This window comes from Anomalospiza imberbis, chromosome 19 (genome assembly GCF_031753505.1).
Source record: "Anomalospiza imberbis isolate Cuckoo-Finch-1a 21T00152 chromosome 19, ASM3175350v1, whole genome shotgun sequence".
NCBI classification, from domain to species: Eukaryota; Metazoa; Chordata; class Aves; order Passeriformes; family Viduidae; genus Anomalospiza; species Anomalospiza imberbis.
In genome coordinates, this window is record NC_089699.1 from 5,402,446 (window position 1) to 5,425,478 (window position 23,033).

At 42.9% G+C, this 23,033-nt stretch overlaps 1 protein-coding gene across 1 annotated transcript; it reads left to right on the forward strand.

Moving 5' to 3' along the window:
* Positions 1-15,559, forward strand: LOC137485076 (myosin-1B). Its single transcript, XM_068209319.1, has 38 exons — positions 1-236; positions 324-467; positions 559-715; positions 950-977; positions 1,076-1,190; positions 1,270-1,362; positions 1,461-1,524; positions 1,609-1,707; positions 1,813-1,916; positions 2,003-2,141; positions 3,302-3,420; positions 3,521-3,670; positions 4,301-4,471; positions 4,884-5,193; positions 5,875-5,951; positions 6,252-6,339; positions 6,426-6,543; positions 6,746-6,869; positions 6,952-7,088; positions 7,815-8,070; positions 8,876-9,118; positions 9,219-9,395; positions 9,481-9,626; positions 9,714-9,804; positions 9,892-10,281; positions 10,635-10,761; positions 11,287-11,405; positions 11,726-11,922; positions 12,306-12,489; positions 12,576-12,741; positions 12,907-13,031; positions 13,221-13,529; positions 13,627-13,830; positions 14,243-14,368; positions 14,463-14,633; positions 14,721-14,825; positions 15,091-15,186; positions 15,392-15,559. The coding sequence occupies exons 1-38, from the start codon at positions 33-35 to the stop codon at positions 15,542-15,544; spliced, it is 5,826 nt and encodes a 1,941-aa protein (XP_068065420.1). The 5' UTR covers positions 1-32; the 3' UTR covers positions 15,545-15,559.
* Positions 15,560-23,033: the final 7,474 nt, after the last annotated feature.

Below are 23,033 nucleotides of genomic sequence, written 5' to 3' on the forward strand. Positions count from 1 at the left end.
ACTTGCTGCATTACGTGTAGTAAGCAGCAGCCATGTCTACGGACGCTGAGATGGCCATCTTTGGGGAGGCTGCTCCTTACCTCCGAAAGTCAGAGAAGGAGAGAATTGAGGCCCAGAACAAACCTTTTGATGCCAAGTCATCTGTCTTCGTGGTACATGCAAAGGAATCCTATGTGAAGAGCACAATTCAGAGTAGGGAACCAGGAAAAATCACTGTCAAGACTGAAGGGGGAGAGGTGAGTAAATGGCAAAATTTATGAACAGCAGTACATTCCCACTCTGGCTTTTAGCTGACATGCATGTACCTTCCTGCCCTCTGACAGACCCTGACTGTGAAGGAAGATCAAATCTTCTCCATGAACCCTCCCAAGTATGATAAAATCGAGGACATGGCCATGATGACCCACCTCCACGAACCCGCCGTGCTGTACAACCTCAAAGAGCGTTACGCAGCCTGGATGATCTACGTAAGTGGCAGCAGCAGCTTCCTCTGGGCAGCCTCAGGAGCTGCTGGGCCAGGCTCAGGGGAAGCCAACGTGCTGTGTCCCTTCCTTGCAGACCTACTCGGGTCTCTTCTGCGTCACTGTCAACCCCTACAAGTGGCTGCCGGTGTACAACCCCGAGGTGGTGTTGGCCTACCGAGGCAAGAAGCGCCAGGAGGCCCCTCCACACATCTTCTCCATCTCTGACAACGCCTATCAGTTCATGCTGACTGGTGAGTGGCTCTGTCTGCCTCAGGGGCATTGGACCATTGAATTCTCTGAAGGGATACTCTGTCTCAGCACAGTGAAGAGACTTTTGAAAGATATCTCTGCACTCAGTGATATTCTTTGGAGATTTGTTTGTTTAAGTCAAGCTGATGTGAGGCAAAACATTAAACTTACGTACGTTTCATTCTTTCTCTGTTGTTCACTGAGTTTTAAGTACTGTGTTTCTGCCTTGTTCACAGATCGGGAGAACCAGTCCATCCTGATCACGTACGTACACCCCCTGCGCGGGTCCCTGCGGGGCTGCCCGGTGCCAGGGCACCTCCTGCCTGACCAGGCACCCTCTGCTTCTCTCTTGCCTTTGGCAGCGGAGAATCCGGGGCCGGGAAGACTGTGAACACAAAGCGTGTCATCCAGTACTTTGCAACAATTGCAGCCAGTGGGGACAAGAAGAAGGAGGAGCAGACCTCCGGCAAAATGCAGGTGAGCTCCCAGGGCTAGAAACCTGCAGCTATCCAATTTCTTCATGAGCTAGATCATGACAAGAAGACATCTGTTTCAGGGGACACTTGAGGATCAAATCATCAGTGCCAACCCACTGCTGGAGGCCTTTGGAAATGCCAAGACCGTGAGGAACGACAACTCCTCACGCTTTGTGAGTTGTTACTTGGGTCAACTGTCAACACCGATTTGAATATTCTTGCTGTCCAGATTGGTAAAATAAATCTCAACTGACTTTCCTGCTGCTTTCAGGGTAAATTCATCAGAATCCATTTTGGAGCCACAGGCAAACTGGCTTCTGCTGACATTGAAACTTGTAAGACACCCTTCTGGCCTGATCCCCCTTCCCTCCAGCCTTCCCCACTTCTTGTGCTTGACTGTGTCCCACCTTCCTTGCCAGATCTGCTGGAGAAGTCCAGAGTCACTTTCCAGCTGAAGGCGGAAAGGAGCTACCACATCTTTTATCAGATCATGTCCAACAAGAAACCAGAGCTAATTGGTAGGAAAGATCACCAACTCCTCCATGCAAAGGTCATGGAACGACTTTGAATTCCTTTCTGGGCCGATTGCATTTGACCTGGCTGGGTTTTGTTCTTCTTTTCAGAGATGTTACTGATCACCACCAACCCCTATGACTATCTGTACGTGAGTCAGGGTGAGATCACAGTTCCCAGCATTAATGACCAGGAAGAGCTGATGGCCACCGACGTACGTAGCAGAAGTTCTCTCGCGTGAAGTTTCATTTCTCTGACCTTTAACAGCTGGGGTACTCACCTTAACAACTCTTTTGTCAGAGTGCCATTGACATCCTGGGCTTCACTGCAGACGAGAAAACGGCCATCTACAAGCTGACAGGGGCTGTCATGCACTACGGGAACCTGAAGTTCAAGCAGAAACAACGAGAGGAGCAGGCAGAGCCTGACGGCACCGAAGGTACCAGCAGAACCCATCCCAGAGCCTGGAAGAAAATAAACACTCACTGAGTTGAAGGCAGCATGTGAGGATCAGGATGATGACTCAGCCTGTGCACTTCCCCTGTGCCAACACTGTAGAATAGCAGTGGGTCCTAGCCAGAGGACTGCTCTGGAGGAACACAACTCAGTGGAACCTGTGGATTATTTTGAACAAAACAAAAAATTAAGTCCCGTGACTCCTAAAGCATGCTTCTGTTTTCTGTCAGAGTAGGATTCAGGCAAAGGTAAAGCAAACTTTGCTTTGAATGGAAACTTCCTAGACTTGACACAGAACCAGGAACAGCTCTCAAGTACTAATTAATAATTATATAATTATAGCAGAGTAGCCTATATACAACCACAGTGTGCATATACATCCATATATATCTACAAAACCAAAATTTTCTTCTTGTTTCATCTTTCTAGTTATGAATGTGCCTTAAATGTCTTGTTGGAAATAACACATAAGAGCAGCTCAACATTAGCATCTGTGTATAAATCTTTTATAATGAGGTTTGGCCTTCTCGCATTGAAGTACTCTGTAAAGAGTACTGGTACTTGCTTTTAGCTTCACTGTGGGACAAGACAGGCAGCAAATTGGAAAGTGATGACAGATTATATTTTGTGCTGTGGTGTTTGTATTTGTTAATCTAGGTGCAGATAAAATGGGAGCTGGGAAATACTTAATGTGTTTGATACTTATGCTTAGGGACAATCTGACTATGAAAGTTGTACAAGATATCCTTGTCATACCTTTAGCATTATGCCTCACTAATCTACCTCTCTCTCTCCAATGACAGAAGAGTTTCACTGACTACAGTTTTCAGTGCAGCGTACTTGAATACCAACCACCTTCCTATTCTGCTTATTCTGAAATTGTGACTGTTTGATCTGCTGTTTTCATGGCCCTTGGTCCTTTTGTCTGTCTAGTCTCTTGCATGTTCATTGTAAAAATACTGGAATAATATTTACTTTTATTAATCATAAAGATTAAAACAAAAAAAATAGTAAGTCAAGAAAATATACAATATTTTAAAGGACATGGTAACATATATGAGGCTTCTGTAGAAATCTGAATTACTGCAAGACCTTTTCACTGGAGAGCTAATATCTGATCCTGCACTATGCTTGTTTCCTTAGTTGCTGACAAGGCTGCCTACCTGATGGGTCTGAACTCAGCAGACCTGCTCAAGGCCCTCTGCTACCCCCGAGTCAAGGTGGGGAATGAATACGTGACCAAAGGCCAAACTGTGCAGCAGGTAAGAGACAAGTAAAAATAGAAAAAAAAAAGACTTGAATTTAAAATGTTGATCTTCCTCTTCTGCAGCAGATCGTAGCTTTCCTTTACCCTTTTCTTAGGTATACAATTCAGTGGGTGCCCTGGCAAAATCTGTGTTTGAGAAGATGTTCCTGTGGATGGTTGTTCGCATCAACCAGCAGCTGGACACGAAGCAGCCCAGGCAGTACTTCATTGGTGTCCTGGACATTGCTGGCTTCGAGATCTTTGATGTAAGAGGAGGATCTCCGTAAAGCTTTCCTGGAAGAGCAATTAGGAAATTGGAATAATTTAGGGGTTGGGGTGTGCTTTATTTCAGTTATGGGTTATTTCTATTTATCGGATAATCCTGCCTTTCCTCTAGGAATGGTACCCTTCTGGTTCTCATTGCATGCAGTAGCCCCCAGGGCTGTATGTATTTGTAGATGTTTGTTGTTGAGTGAAGAAGTGAAAATTGCATTGAAAACTGTTCAACAAGTGATAAATAATAGCAAAGAGAGACTTTGAGGAAGTTAAAATATGCCTTTTTAAAGGAAGATTTTTGTTAATGCTGAAGCCAAATTTCCTCTGAATTCTTGGGAATAGAGAGGTAATGTACACAAATTTAAAAAAAAGAAAAGCTAGACTTGGACTAAGCTCTGCAGATCTATTCAGAGCTTAGAAATATGTTGAGATAGTGCCAGGGCCTAAAAGGTTAGATATATTAGAGGATGGAATATGCCAGTCACCTGTGCATTTCCAGCACTAGAAATTCAAGATTCCTGTCATGGAGACCTTAATAGGATAAGAATAAAGCCTATTGGAAGACAGAAGGTGTTCCTGGAACTGAAATGCACAAGTAAGTAAATCTTTGCCTTCTGCAGTTCAACAGCCTGGAGCAGCTGTGCATCAACTTCACCAATGAGAAACTGCAACAGTTCTTCAACCACCACATGTTCGTGCTGGAGCAGGAGGAGTACAAGAAGGAGGGGATTGAATGGGAGTTCATTGACTTTGGGATGGACCTGGCTGCCTGCATTGAGCTCATTGAGAAGGTTATCGGTCCCCACATGCTTAATAGTTTTTCATTTATAAAATCTGTATGTTAACGTTTCTTAAGAAATTTTCTGTCTCATTTTAAAAGAGCATATAGGAAGTTTAAACTCTTCCTTATATCTGAATGCTACTACTTTCATTCATTTTGCTTTCCACTTTCACCACACATGTACAGAATTAATTTCTGCATGCTAGATCTTTATTACATCCCAACACTGAATCTTATGGGTGAGTGTGTTTTTGTATAACAGATGGCATATCAACTAACAAAATGCCCTTTCTGACAAACATAAGATTACACACACAGAGGAGGATTTTTTGGTATAACTTTTATCTTCCATTCCTCTTTCTTACATCATTGCCTCTGTTTCTTCTTTCTACACTTCCTTCACATGTTGCTATTCCTCTCAGCCCATGGGCATCTTCTCCATCCTGGAAGAGGAGTGCATGTTCCCCAAGGCAACTGACACCTCTTTCAAGAACAAGCTCTATGACCAGCACCTGGGCAAGTCCAACAACTTCCAGAAGCCCAAGCCTGGCAAAGGCAAGGCTGAGGCCCACTTCTCCCTGGTGCACTATGCTGGCACAGTGGACTACAACATCACTGGGTGGCTGGAGAAGAACAAGGACCCTCTGAATGAAACTGTTGTTGGGCTGTACCAGAAATCATCCTTGAAGACCCTGGCTTTACTCTTTGCATCTGCTGGTGGGGCAGAAGCAGGTGATTTCTTTGAAATCTGTTCTACTATAGTTTACAGAAAAAGAAATTAAAATGTTGCAATAATATTTTGCAATGTTATTACATTTCTAAAATTGAAAACCCAAAACCTCATCTACTTTTTGGATCTCAGTCTAATAAAGGATATTACTACTCCCTAGAGACATTAATAGAGGTGTAGGTTTTAGAACGAGGCAGCTGTACTAGAGCATTAAGCCAGTCTAGCTGAGAAACCAGATTTCTGCAATTTGGACCATTCTCAAATACTTCAGTGAGTGCAGTCAAATGTATCAACGTGCTGTTAAATTTATGCGTACCCTTAGGTGTAAGGGTACATAAACACTGCATTTGGTGTATTTACTAGGTATTAGTTTAGTTCCTCAAATATCTTTCTATGCAAAATGTCATGTTCTTTTTCCCAACTGCTTTTTCTAAATTTCAGCTTGAAGTCATTAAATTTCCTTCTACTGTCATCTGAAAAATTCAAGCTTCTTTTTGTAACTTTAACCACAGTCTGAGTTTGCAAATTTTGATCATATTATTATTTTTGCTAGAGTTTTAAAGATGAACATATGAGGGTTTTCTGTGTGCTTTTGTTGTTAACTGCTTTATTATTATAAAAATAATAATTATATTATTATTTCTTATTTATATTTATATTTAAAAAACTGCATTATTTTTTAGAGAGCAGTGGTGGTGGTGGCAAGAAGGGTGCCAAGAAGAAGGGCTCTTCTTTCCAGACCGTCTCAGCTCTCTTCCGGGTACTGTAGAATAATCATTCTAAACTTACCACATTATGAAAAGAAAAACAGAAAATTCAGTTCAGAAATGCCTTAGATTGATCTAATATATCTCTTCTGTTCAGAAAGGATAAAAAAATTTGATTCTAGTATAGAGGAATTCTTACTGAATCTTGGGAAGTATTCTTTCAGAGCTGCCCAAAAGTTCTGTAAAAAAAGAATTTACTTATCATGGTTTTATTGCAGTGTATTTATCTCCAGCTAGTATTGAGATTGTGTAAGTGACACTTCTAAACTCAAGGCTTTGTTCTTGCTCCTAAGGAAAATTTAAACAAGCTGATGAGCAATTTGAGAAGTACACATCCCCATTTTGTGCGGTGCCTTATTCCTAATGAAACAAAAACACCTGGTAAGTTGTTAAAGTTCAGAGGTGTGATATATCTGATCTTCTCTGTGCAGTAAAATGACATACAATTTTGTTCTGTGATTTATTAGGTGCCATGGAGCACGAGCTGGTGCTGCACCAGCTGCGCTGTAACGGCGTGCTGGAAGGGATCAGGATTTGCAGGAAAGGGTTCCCCAGCAGAATCCTCTATGCTGACTTCAAACAGAGGTCAGATTACGTTTCATTACCCTCCACCATATCCACATTTGCATTTCCGATTTGTTTTAAGTACTGTGGAAGTTGCCTTTAGATATATAAAAGTCATTTGTCTGAGTGAGTCATCCAGGTTCTTTCTATAGCTATTGAGAAAAAAAAAAAATACATTTTCAAAGGGCTATTATTTATTCCTTATCTTCCTCTGATTCCACAGATACAAGGTGCTTAATGCCAGTGCCATCCCTGAGGGACAGTTCATCGATAGCAAGAAGGCTTCTGAGAAGCTCCTTGGGTCAATCGATGTGGACCACACGCAGTACAAATTTGGACACACCAAGGTACAAACCCCCCATTCACTGCCTGCCTGGGCTTTGCTCCCTCTACCTGACAGTGATGTGCTGCAACATTGCCTCTCTCAAGGTGTTCTTCAAAGCTGGGCTGCTGGGACTCCTGGAGGAGATGAGAGATGAGAAGCTGGCACAGCTCATCACCCGCACCCAGGCCATGTGTAGGGGCTTCCTGATGAGGGTGGAGTTCAAGAAAATGATGGAGAGGAGGTAGATATTTACTTGGCTTGCTGGGACAATCCTTATGAGGCATAAACAAAACTGAAAATAAGCTGCTTCACAAAAAGTCTCATTTATTTCTCCTTAATTCTATTTGACAATATGAAAGTATCTCCTGAAAACAGATGAAGTAGTATAAAATACCATCTTAGGGAAAAGAAAATTAATACTTTGTTCCTGAAGTCATTAAATGCCTTTATTATATGTATGTTGAGAAACTCGATATCTAGTCTAAGCAAATTATTTTAGGTCACTGCTAAATAAAATGTGAGAAAGACATATTTCTATCATAAGAGAAGCATCCTCATCCCTTTGATAAATTTCATAAAAGTGACTGAGTCACCTTACAGAAGTGTTCCTTTTCATTGGCCATAAAAATAAGCCAAACAACTGGACTCCAAAACTGTCCATACAGGTTGATACTCTACTTAACACTAGAAAGTTTTCAGTGGAAATATATATATATTATATATAAAAGATGATCTAAATATTATTAAGAAATGTATATTGAATAATACATGATAAATATTTTACACATAGAGATATACAGAACTAATATGTATACAAATATACCATATATAGATACTATATATATATATACACTACTAAGAAGTATTATGTGTCGAACTTCATGTTATATATACTAACATATACTGCTAAATATGTCTTATAGATTTTAAAATATGTGCCAAAATATATTTCGTTATTACCTTTCAGGGAGTCCATCTTCTGCATCCAGTACAATGTTCGTTCATTCATGAATGTCAAACACTGGCCATGGATGAAGCTGTTCTTCAAGATCAAGCCCTTGCTGAAGAGTGCAGAGTCTGAAAAGGAGATGGCCAGCATGAAGGAAGAGTTTGAGAAAACCAAGGAAGAGCTTGCAAAGTCTGAGGCAAAGAGAAAGGAGCTGGAGGAGAAAATGGTGGCCCTGGTGCAGGAGAAAAATGACCTGCAGCTCCAAGTGCAGGCTGTGAGTATTGCTAAATTTTTTTACTTGTAACATCCTATATAAAATCATCCCAAATGTCTCAGTAAAGGCATATTATCCTAAAATACCAATTATTTTTTAAATATACACATATTTCATAAAATAGGAATAAAAACCACATAGAATTGCTAAGATGAAATCTGGAAACCTTAAAACCTCTGCAATTAGCTATTGCAGATGGTTCCTTATACTTTTAAATCAGGAAAGAAATAATCAATTTCCAGTCAGCAAATATTACAGTTTGCAGTATGTCATTTTAATCCTACACAGTAACTAACACAAGCATTTGGAATCACAAAATAGTCTGAGGTGGAAGAGTCTCAGATGGATCATGATGCCCAGCTCTTAAGTGAATGGCCCATATCAGGATTGAACCCACAACCTTGGTGATTTTAGTACCATGCTCTGACCAACAGAGCTATCCCAAAGTCTCTACCACATCTTTATAGAAATTTATATACTTTACAATTTTTATATGTTATCAACTGACCAATTAAGGTTGTCTGGAGGTCCTAACATATTTTTTTTGGAGAATCACAAGTGAAATCAGCTGGAGAAGAAAGGGCTCTGGCATTAATGGTCTCTGCCTCTTCAACAAACACGGTGTGAAAGTTCACTGCTTCCCTTTTCCCTTGAAATAAGAATGTAGCAAAAATAATGTCTTTACAACTGTATTTACAAGCAAGAATTTGGATTAATCTGATGGCATTTAGATGTCTACAAAATAAAAGTACAACTGAGCCAGTAGCCCCAGGTTGAAAACTGTTTTATTAAATGAATCATGTAGGAAGCTGATGGTTTGGCTGATGCTGAGGAAAGGTGTGACCAGCTCATCAAAACCAAAATCCAGCTGGAAGCCAAAATTAAGGAGTTGACAGAGAGAGCAGAAGAAGAGGAAGAGATGAATGCTGAGTTGACAGCCAAGAAGAGGAAGCTGGAGGATGAATGTTCAGAGCTGAAGAAAGATATTGATGATCTTGAGCTAACACTGGCCAAGGTGGAGAAGGAAAAACATGCCACCGAAAACAAGGTATGAGGTAGAACCTGTCACTCGCACTCTGGAAAGACTTGTCTTGTTAGAAAGTTTTAAGCACCATTTTCTGTCTGTGCTTGCCCCTTTCTTCCTAAAGGTGAAAAACCTGACTGAGGAGATGGCAGCATTGGATGAGACCATTGCCAAGCTGACAAAAGAGAAGAAAGCCCTCCAAGAGGCCCATCAGCAGACCCTGGATGACCTGCAGGCAGAGGAGGACAAAGTCAATACTCTGACCAAAGCCAAGACCAAGCTGGAGCAGCAAGTGGATGATGTAAGCACACAGACATAGAGCAGGAACAGGACAGGTATGGAGTCCAGCCTGGCTGGCAGAGCCCTGATGGTCTTGGTGTGTTTAGCTGGAAGGGTCCCTGGAGCAAGAGAAGAAACTGCGCATGGACCTGGAGAGAGCTAAGAGGAAACTGGAAGGAGACCTGAAGCTGGCCCAGGACAGCATCATGGATTTGGAGAATGATAAGCAGCAGCTGGATGAGAAACTGAAGAAGTAAGTGTGGCTCTGGGACTCCTGAGTGCTGGGCTGCAGCTCTTGTCTTTTTTCTTTGAGCTCTAACATGGTTCACTTGGCCCAAAGGAAAGACTTTGAAATCAGCCAGATCCAAAGTAAAACAGAGGATGAACAAGCCCTGGGCATGCAACTTCAGAAGAAGATCAAGGAGCTGCAGGCAAGTCCCTGTTCCTTCTCCTGCCTTGCTCAGGCTCAGCTCAGGCAGGAGGAGGCACAGGTGTGAAGGGTGCCTGGTGTTCTGCAGGCCCGTATTGAGGAGCTGGAGGAGGAAATTGAGGCAGAGCGAACCTCTCGCGCTAAAGCAGAGAAGCATCGCGCTGACCTGTCGAGGGAGCTGGAGGAGATCAGCGAGCGCCTGGAAGAAGCAGGAGGGGCCACAGCAGCTCAGATTGAGATGAACAAGAAGCGTGAGGCAGAATTCCAGAAGATGCGCCGTGACCTGGAAGAGGCCACGCTGCAGCACGAAGCTACGGCTGCCGCCCTGCGCAAGAAGCACGCGGACAGCACAGCTGAGCTGGGCGAGCAGATCGACAACCTGCAACGCGTGAAGCAGAAGCTGGAGAAGGAGAAGAGTGAGCTGAAGATGGAGATTGATGACTTGGCCAGTAACATGGAGTCTGTGTCTAAAGCCAAGGTACATAAATATTTCTTCTCATTGATTCAAACATAATCAGATATCTGTATTTTAACATAGAAATTTTAGTTAGTCATAGTTTAGAATAAACTATTGCACTTTGCAACTTCAATGTGTGTTTAAACATTTCAGTATTATTTAAATCATTTGATGATATCATTTCATCCACCCTACCATGGGCAGGGAATATACCAGTGTTAGTACTTGGGACACAAACTTCATAGAAATATATATCAGTAAACTGAGAAATTTTGGCTTCTGAATCATTCTTTCTTACTTTATAAGACTTCATATTCTCACAAATTATGAGTTGAACCATTAAGCATTTTTCCTTCTGTTCCTCATGCAAACAGGCAAATCTGGAGAAGATGTGTCGTTCCCTAGAAGATCAACTCAGTGAGATTAAGACAAAGGAGGAGGAACAGCAGCGCATAATTAATGACATTAGTGCTCAAAGAGCTCGGCTACAAACAGAATCTGGTAAGATATTTGTGGCTTTAAGAGAATATTGTATATTACCTGGGTCGTTTGAAAAAAGAGTAAAACTGACCTGGAGTCTTGGAGGATTGAATATGAACTAAGTTGAATCTGAGCCAGAAGAGAGTCTTGTGATAAAGCTGGCCAACAGAACCCTGAGTTGCATTAGGAGAAGCATTGCCAATGGGTTATTGGAGAGTGATGGATCCCCCTACTCATCACATGAGGCCTTGCCTGTATTGCTTGGCCTTGTTAAACCTCCTGATATTCCCATGGGCCATAATCCCTCTGGATGGCACTGTAGTACTCATTCTGTAAACTCAAGGCTTAGTGCAAACAGAGTAAGTCTGGTGGGATTTTACATGACACGTCATTTTTAGCCTCTAAGAAATGTGGGTATCAGTGATTAGGAACCCAGGAAAGAAGTGAAAGTTGTTTAGCTCAAAGTATTTGTATATGGGCATTTATTACCAAGATTAATACTTTACAAAAGTAACAGGTTTTTTTTACTCATCTGAACACTCCCAGGTGAATTTTCACGCCAGGTAGATGAGAAAGATGCTCTGATTTCTCAGCTGTCAAGAGGCAAACAGGCTTTCACCCAACAGATTGAGGAACTCAAAAGGCATCTGGAGGAAGAGATAAAGGTAAGAAGGCTCTCCAAATTCTGAGTTGTCCATTGGATTCCTTCTGTCTAGGAGGAGCTTTAGATACAAATGAAATTACAGAATCAATAAGATGAAAGGGAGGAAAAAAAACCACTTAAGTAATACAGTGCAAGCCTTGCCATACTAGTTTTGCTCCTCCTTCCCCTCAGTCTACATGCTAATGTTTTTGCAGATTCCTGGACTTCCCATTTTCATTCAGTAGCTTGCCATTACTCACAGCAGAATCAGTGCCCATCAGCATTTCTGTCAGATCTCCTAAGATATTTCCATTCATTATCACACTGCTATTTTTCCCACAGGCCAAGAATGCCCTAGCCCACGCCCTGCAGTCTGCTCGCCACGACTGTGACTTGCTCCGGGAACAATATGAGGAGGAGCAGGAGGCCAAGGGGGAGCTGCAGCGAGCCCTGTCCAAGGCCAACAGCGAAGTGGCCCAGTGGAGAACCAAATACGAGACGGACGCGATTCAGCGCACGGAGGAGCTCGAGGAGGCCAAGTACGTGGGGAAGAAGGATGGCAAATGACTGGAGAGACCAAAACTGGTTGAGGGAAATTAGAATCTCTGAGAGTGGGTTAAGATAAGAATGAAGGAAAGGATAGGGTGTCTTTGTAAAAAAAGGGGAGAGAAGGAGGGAAAGAAAAAGAGAGAGATTGGAAGGAAAAACATAGGCTTTAGGGCTAGAAGGACTAAAACAGGCCTAATCCTCCTTAAGTGAAAAGACACAGAAGTGATAGATCTTGTTGGCTACATGCACTCGTGGAAAATAAAAAATATTGTGGAAAGAATTTGGACAAAACCTCCAAAGTGACAAACTCATGCCAGTAAAGAACTGACACCCGTCCAAACTCAAACATGGCATTGTGCTGCTATCCTTTCAGGAAGAAGCTGGCCCAGCGCCTGCAGGATGCAGAGGAACATGTTGAGGCTGTCAATGCCAAATGTGCCTCCCTGGAAAAGACAAAGCAGAGGCTGCAGAATGAAGTGGAGGACCTGATGATTGACGTGGAGAGATCCAATGCTGCCTGCGCTGCTCTGGATAAGAAGCAGAAGAACTTTGACAAGGTCTTTTGGCCTCCAGCACCAGCACTCCTGGCCAGAGCATGGCCCCGGGGTGGCCACAGCCCTACTCACACCCCGTTTCTCTTCAGATCCTGGCAGAATGGAAGCAGAAGTATGAGGAAACACAGGCTGAGCTGGAGGCCTCGCAGAAGGAGTCGCGCTCTCTCAGCACGGAGCTGTTCAAGATGAAGAATGCCTATGAGGAGTCCTTGGACCACCTGGAAACAATGAAGCGGGAGAACAAGAACTTGCAGCGTAAGTCCCTCTGCTCCTCACTGGCCTTTCTCACTATCAGCCACCACCACCATGGTTCATGGGTCTGTGCCTGCAGGTCTGCAGAGATGCCTGTCACCTTGGTGGGACAGGGCTCTTCCCATTCTGCTCGGTGCCTGACCATGCCATTGATCTTTGTTCCCACAGAGGAGATTTCCGACCTCACGGAGCAGATTGCGGAGGGAGGAAAGGCCATTCATGAGCTGGAGAAAGTCAAGAAGCAGATTGAGCAGGAGAAATCTGAACTGCAAGCCTCTCTGGAGGAAGCTGAGGTACACGGCATAATTTATTGCTGTCTTATGTGTCTTGGATCTCTATCTTGCTTATCTCATTCTGAGACAAATGTGGAAAAGAGGTTTTATAAAAGTAGAGATATTATCTAAACATAGCACTCTTTTTTACTCAGAGCTTCAGGTTCAACATTTTTCACCTGAAATGTATTCTTATTTTTTCTTTTCCAGGCCTCCCTGGAACATGAGGAGGGGAAGATCCTGCGCCTGCAGCTTGAGCTCAACCAAGTGAAGTCTGAGATTGACAGGAAGATAGCAGAGAAAGATGAGGAGATCGAACAGATGAAGAGAAACCACCTCCGAGTCGTGGAGTCCATGCAGAGCACCCTGGATGCTGAGATCAGGAGCAGGAATGAAGCCCTGAGGCTGAAGAAGAAGATGGAGGGAGACCTGAATGAAATAGAAATCCAGCTGAGCCATGCCAACCGCCAGGCTGCAGAGGCACAGAAGAACCTGAGAAATACACAGGGAGTGCTGAAGGTCTGTTGAACAGAAATTGCCTACAGAGAAATATCTTAATGCTTTCAGTCCACAGGAGCTTTTAATCTGCTTATAATTTCTTTCAATGGATTTACAGGACACCCAGATACACTTGGATGATGCTCTGAGGTCACAAGAGGACCTGAAGGAGCAGGTGGCCATGGTGGAGCGCAGAGCAAACCTGCTGCAGGCTGAAGTTGAGGAGCTCCGGGCAGCCCTGGAGCAGACGGAGCGGTCGAGGAAAGTGGCTGAGCAGGAGCTTCTGGATGCCAGTGAGCGTGTGCAGCTCCTCCACAGCCAGGTGAGGTCATTTGGTGAACACTTTTTTGGTTTATTCCAATCACCATTAGATGCTCAACTTGGAGGAAGACAGTCCTCTTTTGTGGAGTATTCATCATGTTACTAAAAGAGATCTTTGCTGAAAAAATATGTGCACTGGTGACTTTTTGCTTACTCTATTTTTGTAACTTTCCTGTGCCAGCCTTGGTGGATGAGATGTGGCACAGATTATATTTCTGAACACTTTTTCAAATTAATGAAAAATAGAGAAAGAAAAAACCAAATGTTTTTTTCCCCAGTGAAAAGAAATTTTACTAGAAAATCTCTGGTATTGCTTTTCCATGTAATTATGTCTTAAATTATTAAAAATTCTGAAATGTTCTTGATTTCAAATAATGAACTTACAAAAACAAACCTCTGATGGTGCTCAACAGAACACCAGCTTGATCAACACCAAGAAGAAGCTAGAAACGGACATTGCCCAGATCCAGGGTGAAATGGAGGATACCATCCAGGAAGCCCGCAATGCTGAGGAGAAGGCCAAGAAGGCCATCACCGATGTGAGTTGGGCGCTCCTGGCATTGCTGAGGATGAATGTACTCTCCTCAAAATATCTCCAGCCCCAAAATGGCTTTGACCTTTTGCTCTGATCAGGCGGCCATGATGGCAGAAGAGCTGAAGAAGGAGCAGGACACCAGTGCCCACCTGGAGAGGATGAAGAAGAACCTGGACCAGACGGTGAAGGACCTGCAGCTTCGTCTGGATGAGGCTGAGCAGCTGGCACTGAAGGGAGGGAAGAAGCAGATCCAGAAGCTGGAGGCCAGGGTGTGTACGGCTGGGGCTGGGCCTGAGTGAGCGTGTCCTTGGAGAGACATTGCCAGGGAAGCTGCAGGGATGGGCTTGTCCTTGCAGGTGCGGGAGCTGGAAGGGGAGGTTGATGCTGAGCAGAAGCGCAGCGCTGAAGCCGTGAAGGGCGTGCGCAAGTACGAGCGGAGGGTGAAGGAACTCACCTACCAGGTAAGGCAGGAATCTTCTTCGTGTTGATACACTCTTATTCCTGGAACCCAAATGTAGCCCTGATGGATTTATATCTGTCCTGAGTCTCGCATACAAAAAGGAGAATAATGAAAGCACCAGAAGATTACTATCTTCTTGTCATTTTAACAATATACTGCTTATCACTTCTGTCTTACTGGACAGGAATGTCAAATAGAAATGTTGCTCTCTATTTCATGTAGAGGAGGGTAAAAGAGATGCTTCTTTGTCTTGTCATTCTCTTTAGTCGGAGGAAGACAGGAAAAATGTTCTCAGGCTGCAGGATCTAGTGGACAAACTGCAAACTAAGGTGAAAGCTTACAAGAGACAAGCTGAGGAGGCTGTGAGTATCCCTGTGTTCACTCAGTCTTTATCCAGGTGGAAGTGGGATTCTGTGTTGATGTTTTCCCCTGTGTAGCTCTGTTTGAACCCAGGTCAACATTGTGGTAGTAGATCTCTGCTTTCACTTTCTTTATTTCATATTTTCAGCTAGAAGTTTTACAGTGGAATTGTTTTAAAACCTGTTTTATGCTTCCTCCTATCTCCAGGAGGAGCTGTCCAATGTCAACCTGTCCAAGTTCCGTAAGATCCAGCACGAGCTGGAGGAAGCCGAGGAGCGGGCTGACATTGCAGAGTCACAGGTCAACAAGCTCCGAGCCAAGAGCCGGGAAATCAGCAAGAAGGCAGAAAGTGAAGAGTAAATGCCTCCAGTGCTGTAAAGTGAGAGAATTGCACAGAATGTGACATTCTATCACTTTTATTTGTAGTCACTGCTTTGTCCTTCATTAGTCTGTAGATGAGCAATGCCTACATAATAAAAATTGTAGAGCTTATGCCATGTAAATAATGAAAAGTTGAGTGTTGCATTTTAATCATTACTCTAATTTCTTCTAAGTTTTACATTTTACCTTGCTTATTTTAAATTTATTTATTCAATTTAAAATCTTACTTCAGGTATTTCAAAGTGTTTCAGCCACTCTTAAAGTGGTCCAATCAAATATCCTGCTTTGTTCTCACCAGGAAATTTCATCTAATACTTCCTTAGCTGAGAATATATTTTTTTTTCTGAAACAGAATGTAGTTATCCCTTATAACTGTTGCTTTAGGAATAAAATAGATGTTATCTCAAATGTTCTGGCCAAACAATCAGAACTTATTACACCTTCCTTCCTACTCCCACTTAATCTTTGATTATTCTTTTAATTGTTGTGTCTTCTTCGCAAGATCTTACTTCAAGTTAAATTTCTTCAATCCTTCAATTCACTTTGGGACATAATTTAGAGGACATTTAAACCTAAAATGAGATCTACTTTCAACTTTTGTTCATGAAAGTGATGTGCAAACAAACATTCCCAGGGCAGCATAAATAGCAATCTCATAGAGTCAGTTGGTCATTGTCTATATTCTGTTTCCAAAACTACCCTGAATTTTCTAAACTGGTCAGGTAGACACCTCCTATGAGGTCTCCAGTGTAATCCTGATAACTTTGCCCAACGTGGCCTCACTCAAAATGTGGGTTTTCATTCTTTGTGGATATCAGCAAGCATCAGAGAAATCCATGCTCGCCTCTTAAAAACCACATTGGTCATTCAGTGTTGTTTCATGCTAATGCACCCCAAAGTGATATATTAACAAAAGCCTGGGTTACTTTCATCTCCTGGGATGGGTTGTACCATCAGGGACACCTTCCACTAGCCCAGGTTGCTCCAAGACTCATCCAGCCTGGCCTTGAACGCTTCCAGGGTTGGGACAGCCAGAGCTTCTCTGGGCAGCCTGTGCCCAGGCCTCAGCACCCTCACAGGTGCTTCCTAATATCTAATCTAAACCTACTCTCTTTCAGTGGCAAGCCATTGCCCTTTGTCCTGTCCCTCCATCCCATGTCCCCAGCCCCTCTCCAGCTCTCCTGGAGGCCCTTTAGGCCCTGCATGGGGCTCTCAGGTTTCCCTGGAGACTTCTCCTCTCCAGGTGAGCACCCCCAGCTCTCCCAGCCTGGCTCCAAAGTGGCTCCATCCCTGGAGCAGCTCCATGGCCTCCTCTGGGCTCTCTCCAGCAGCTCCAGCTCCTGCCTGTGCTTGGCCCAGGGCTGGGACAGCTCTGCAGGTGGGGTCTGACCTAAGGCAGAGGGGCAGAATCCCCCCCTTGACCAGCTGCCCATGCCGGGGGCTCAGCCCAGCACAGAGCGGGTTTCTGGGCTCCAGTACACATGGCCACATTGGGCTTCTTGTCAACCAATACTCCCAAGTGCTTCTCCTCAGGGCTGCTGTTGATTCATTCCTCACCCAGCCTGTAGATGTGCCTGGGAAGGCAGTTTATACCTACCCAAGTGTGTATATATACATAGAAATGCATATATACATATTTATATATGCCCAGTGACCCAGCCCTGCAGGTCAAAGGTGAGGCTGATGTGGGCAGTCAGCAGGCAACAAGGAGAAGCAACCTTGCTGTGACAGAAGTTCACTCCTCCACACAATGCCTGCTTTGAAACAGCTTGAGCAAAGCACAGTGCTGATGTCCCTGACACAGAATTTATTTTACAGAAAGCAGAGGAGCCCTCAGCAGCAGGCAAGGTCCCCCTGATGCCCTGGTAATCCCTACTGAGGGCTGTTTCATAACCTGCTAGCAGGCTCAGAAGGGTATAGGGGACGTTACTGAGATGGGCTGTGAGGTTCATCAAGGACAAAGAGGATCCCAGGAGGGCCCCAGTGCAATATATACATAAATAGAGCTGCTGGACTGAGCTTCCCCCAAGTTGCTCCTGGGATTTGCTTTAGATCAAGTCACTTTGGACACTCAGACACCATCCCCAGGGACACTTACATGTCTGAAGCAGGATTATCAGCCTGTCCTTGTCCAGGATCGCTTCTCAAAATTATCTTAAATACCATCACAGACACAGACTTAGCTATACCTTCTCACATGGCTTAGAAATATTCGTTAAGGCAGTACCATCTGGTTCCCCCACCTATCCACATATCTTTGATTCTCCACTAGGTTTGTGGAACACTACTTCCCTTTACAAATGCTGTTGTGCTCAATATGTTTATTTATCACTGTGTCCTCAAATTTTAATCATTATTAGCTTCTACTTTTACCTAGTATTGGCACTAGGTCTGCTGGGCCACCATTACCTGAAACACTTTTCAAAAATCAGAATTTTACTAGACAACTTCCAGATCTCCAAAAGCAAGGCAGCTTTAGTAAGAGCTCCCACACTACAGCCAATAGCCCAGATGTTACATCTCCATGCTTTTAGGGAAACCTTGGGTAAGTACCCTCTGCTCTTGGCCACCTGTAACTAATTGTGTTCTCTATTTGGCAACTGGCAGGACGTGCAATCCTCATCATTTAATCAGCTTAAAAATTCTGGCATGGAAGTCAAGCCATTTTTATCTCAGCACGGGTTTTTTTCTGCTGCTACTAGATAAAATCCCAAATATGCAGTATTATTTTCTCTTGTGCAAGGAGAAAGTACAGATATGAGATCAGCTGTAAGTGGGAGCAAAGAATATTATTTCAGTATTACTTCAGTATTATTTCAATTGCTTCTGCCTCTACTTCTATTTTTGCTACCACAATGGTTTGGATTAAAAAAAAAAAAAAAAAAAAAAAAAAAAAAAAAAAAAAGTGCTTTGTTGGCATCAAAATGGCAAGGTACAAATGATAGCCTGGTAATGATTTTTTTTTTTTCAGTTTGGTTGCCTCCAAAAGGGAATAAGGAAGAAGATCTGTCATTTAAGGTGAAATAGCTCCTCGATCCACAGGGTAATAAATAGTTCTTGTCAGTAACTTGCACAGAATATGGATTGCTGCCAACTTTGCAACTGCTGAAACAACCTGAAGATGGGATCATGCCACTGGTTTATGTTGGGGGAAGAAAAAAAGATAAATTTAGGATAGACATCCCCTTTCCCCTAAAATATACAGTATATATCATTGTCTATTTTGCAGTGTTCAGTAGTTAGTTGAAAGATATCTTCAGGGCCCATGTTCCAGTATTATAACAGAAGCTCTTCTAGGCTGGGGGTAAGTGACAGCTGTGAAAAAAAAGAAAGCTTGCAAATATATTTTTAGAAAGGAATCTCTCAAAGATTGTCATTAATTCTATTTGGCCTTGGTGCAGTGTCAAACTCATGTACAGTTATGCAGAAATCAGCATGAAATATCATACACTTTTAACAATTTTAGGCTATCTTTCTGTTCCCTTTACATAAATTGATCTTCCTATTTTCATTAGAAAAGAGTGTAATTTAAAGACAGGCTTAAAAGATCAAAATGCATATTTTCAAACCTCAATACATTTGTTTCTATTAAATGCAGCACCATTTGCTGAAACAAAAGTTTGCTTGAAGGTATACATCTCTCTGTGTATATGCAGTTTTTCTGGCAACACCGATCATTTGAGCCTGAAAGTCATCATGTCTAACCTGAGAAGAGCTGTGGAGGGATTCTTGCTCTTTGTCCATTTGGACTGAAGACCAAAAAGCTTTCAATAAAACAGGACACCACAAAATTAAACTGTGGGGTGACCATCGCAATAAATCTGAGTGACTCCTGTTATGCACCTTGGGATTGGTGTCTCTTCTCCTCCTTTTCTCCAAAACCAGTCTCCTACAATTTTGCAAACACATAATTTAAATCACAGGGAACACGCTTTATCCTATGAATGAGCTTGTCATGTAGCATGAGCTTATCATATCCCATGAATAATGCTTATCATAGAGTATCTTTGTGGTTTTCAGAGACCTGCATGGACAGTAAAGGACAAAATCCAAACTTACAGAATTGCTAATGAAGATTAATGATCTTGAAGGCCAGGCAGCTTTGCATCAGATGTAATGGAAGGCTCCTATATGGAGGCTAAATCCACAAAAAAAATTACATTTTCAGAAGTTTTTTGAATTGGTGGAGGTCAACAAGAAGATAGTTGCCCCTCTTCCCGTTTCAGTCTACCTGGTGTGCTGTAACAAGAGCTACACAATGACCTGGTAAGATGGAGCAATAAAAGGTCTGAAAGGTGATGGTATCTGGTACAAATATATATGTGCCTGAAGGCCCAGGGAAAGGGGGTTGGGTATGAAATATGAGAATAGCTGTGCTAGTTCAGACCAAAATGTCCATCTGTCCCCAAAGTATCAGATAGTTGCAGATACAGCAGCTTATCTGTCAGTGGTTTGGGCACCTAGTATGGAAGCCTTGCTTCCCTGGCCACTTGTACTGAAAAATTATCTCTTCATGAGCATCCACTGGAAAAGCTGCTGGGTAATTGTCCTAGGACCAAAGCTATTTAGTGCTGGAACAGGTGTGGTGTGTACCCTGAGTCTTGCCAGAAAACAAACACTCTGCCATCCACAAAGAGCAAAGAACTCCTTAGATAACCAAATGAACAACTCTGTCAGGTTGTGCTTGGCATGCTATCTAACCGTCCAGCTCCTAAGGCAGGCTGACATTTATGTATCACACAGTTTGACAAAGCCAGAATTATGAGAACTCCTGACCAACATTAGCAAATAGGAGAATTTAGAGAATTCATAGAATTCCAGGAGTAACAATTTACAGAAACCACGCAGGTGAATCTGCTGGTACAACACATGTTTAGAGACTGACACAATAAATGGGTCCTTTCCTCAACAGATAAATTGCTGTAATGTGGGGGACCCAAACCAGATCTTGAGACTGTTAAAATGCAAAAAGTGCCTGCAATTTTGCTGTTGCAACCAAATTTAAAAGCAAATTTAAATGTTTGATACACAGCAATAGGCAGAAGAAAAATACAACAATAATATTATCTCCACATCTGTGTGGTGTCATTGCCATTTCAGACAGCATCTGTGCTCACAGTTCAGGTCAGACTGGAAAATACTCTGATTAAAAAAAAAAGTAATAAAAACACTGAAAAACATTCTAGAAAGGACTCAAAAAATCAAAAGAAAAGGCCTAAGTAGGTTTCCTCTCAACACTGCAGGAATCCATTTTCTATTGCAGAATCCAATGCAGATGCCTATTGTTCCTAGTGTAACTAAATCACGGGCACCCTGAAGAAAATCCAAAACAAGCAGCCAAGGAGAGCTGTGTAAATGCACCAAGGACCGAGCCAACATGAAGCAATGACAACATGAAGCAATGACAACAATGCATCTGACAATCCATCTCTTCCCACAGGGGAAACTGGGTCATTCCACAAAGAGGTGGTTAAAATTTCACCGCCTCTAAAGTTTAAATAATTTTCTGATAAAAGTTTCTTATGCCTTAAAATAAAGAAAAATTAGGTAATGATGACAAATCTACTGCATCTCCTGTACAAAATTATCTTGTGGTAAGAGTATTTTCCAAATATGTGAGAGACCCTCAAGTGAACAGAAATTCACTCCTCCACACTGCATTTACTGCCTGCTTTGAAACAGCTCGAGCAAAGCACAGTGTTGATGTCCCAGACACAGAATATATTTTACAAAAAGCAGAGGAGTCCTGTTACTTTTTACTGTTTCAGTAGAGAGACTGTTACTTTTTACACTTTCAAATGCCTTCACCAAGCAGTGTGGCTGACCAGGTTTGGTTCACACCACCTCTTCCCTTACCATTTGTCAGGCAGGGTTTTGTCCCAGTATGTTCTCAATTATTCTTCCCTTTCTTAATGCCCCTTGCAGTGTCAAAACCAGTCCTTAAACAGCTAATCTGAAAGAAGCAGACAATCCCCTTCCACCTTCCTTTACAGAGCAACTTACAGTCATTGTGGTTTGACATCCAGCCTGCTCCAGGACAACCTCTGCAGGATAGTGGAGTGGCACAAAAGTCAGGCATCTTTCTGCAGGCTGACCTTGAGCATGCCTTGCAAGGCCACAGGTCAGGATTGCAAGTCTCTCTTGTGGTCCATTAGCTGGCAGTTGGCTCACTCTGTCCCAAGACTGAGGCTGGCTTCAGGCTTGCCAGCACCCCACACAATGGTATAAAAAAACCTGCCTCAATAAACCTTTCTTCTTATCTAGCAGCATGTGTAGACAAACAGGGAGGATAGGGGGGCACCCATTAATATACCCTTAAAGAAGGAATTGTGCACAATTAGAGAAACCCCATCCTGCTGACTAAGGCAAACCCTTGCAGTGCAGAGCCAAGTGTTGCCTTATTTGGCTTTATCATAGCTGTCTTTGGGTTCCTCCATCCTCCATCCTGGCACAGATCAATGTGAAAAGGACAGGTCAGTGCAGCTGACTCCATACAACCTAAAACCAATCCTGTCCCTGAGTAATTAGCAGAGAGATCAGAGCTACAACACGTTTACAACTAAAGAGTAAATTATTATTGACCAAAAATAGAGCTCTGGAGTGCTGTGTGGGCAGGAGGTAAGGTATAAAGAGCTGCAGCTGAAGGCAACGTTGTGATTTGTTACCTCAGCATCTCACGGTAAGTGCCATCCACTTGCTTCATGCTCTGACCATGCTGTCTCCACAGATCCTCAAAAAGGTGGAATATGAAGGGGTGTTTTCTTCTCATTCTGCTCCTCTAGCACCCCAGGTCATGCTTTACATGCAGAGTCAAGGTTATACCACCCAAACCACTCCAAAGCAGGAGTCACAGCATGCCAGTTCTTGGAAGGGCCTTCTACCAACTTTGCTTCCTCCAAATCTTGTGGAAGGAACAGGAAGACTAACTCGGAAGGCAGTTGAATTGACTGGGATTGAATATGTAAAGCAGCTCATTTTTTCCTGGACATTAGATTTGTTTCAATCAGCTCACAGAAATGTGGGAAGGAACACAAGACTCTCTGTGGAATTTTGCTCTAGGTCAGGAGTTTTGAGGCACTGTGTGCAGTTCAGCTATCTGGAGAGGCTACACAGGGTGTAGGAATGTTTGATGTGGCATGTGCTCAGGACAATGGACTGATTTTCATGTGACTCTCTCTGTCCTTTCTTTAACCATTCCACACAGGTTCTGAAAACAGATTTCCTCGTGGGATCTCTGAAGGTAGGGGTTTAACAAATAACACGTACCTTTGCTAATTGATCCTGAGCAATAAGTAAAGCTCACCCAGAAAATGGAAAGTGCAGGTGCAAAAGACAGTAGAACCAGGATCTCTGGAAAGGATATATGGTATTTTAATCAACATGAGCAATAGCCAGAGTTCTTGGCAGGAATACTCCATGTATTGGGAAAGAAAAGTTACAGATGCTCAAACTTAGTCAAGAGGGCAGG

Bases quoted from the DNA above. Each gene is read 5' to 3' on its own strand.
- LOC137485076 (XM_068209319.1), top strand. From the start codon at position 33: ATGTCTACGGACGCTGAGATGGCCATCTTTGGGGAGGCTGCTCCTTAC. The intron at 468-558 runs GTAAGTGGCAGC...CCTTCCTTGCAG, and splicing joins ACGCAGCCTGGATGATCTAC to ACCTACTCGGGTCTCTTCTG. The intron at 1,363-1,460 runs GTGAGTTGTTAC...TGCTGCTTTCAG, and splicing joins ACGACAACTCCTCACGCTTT to GGTAAATTCATCAGAATCCA.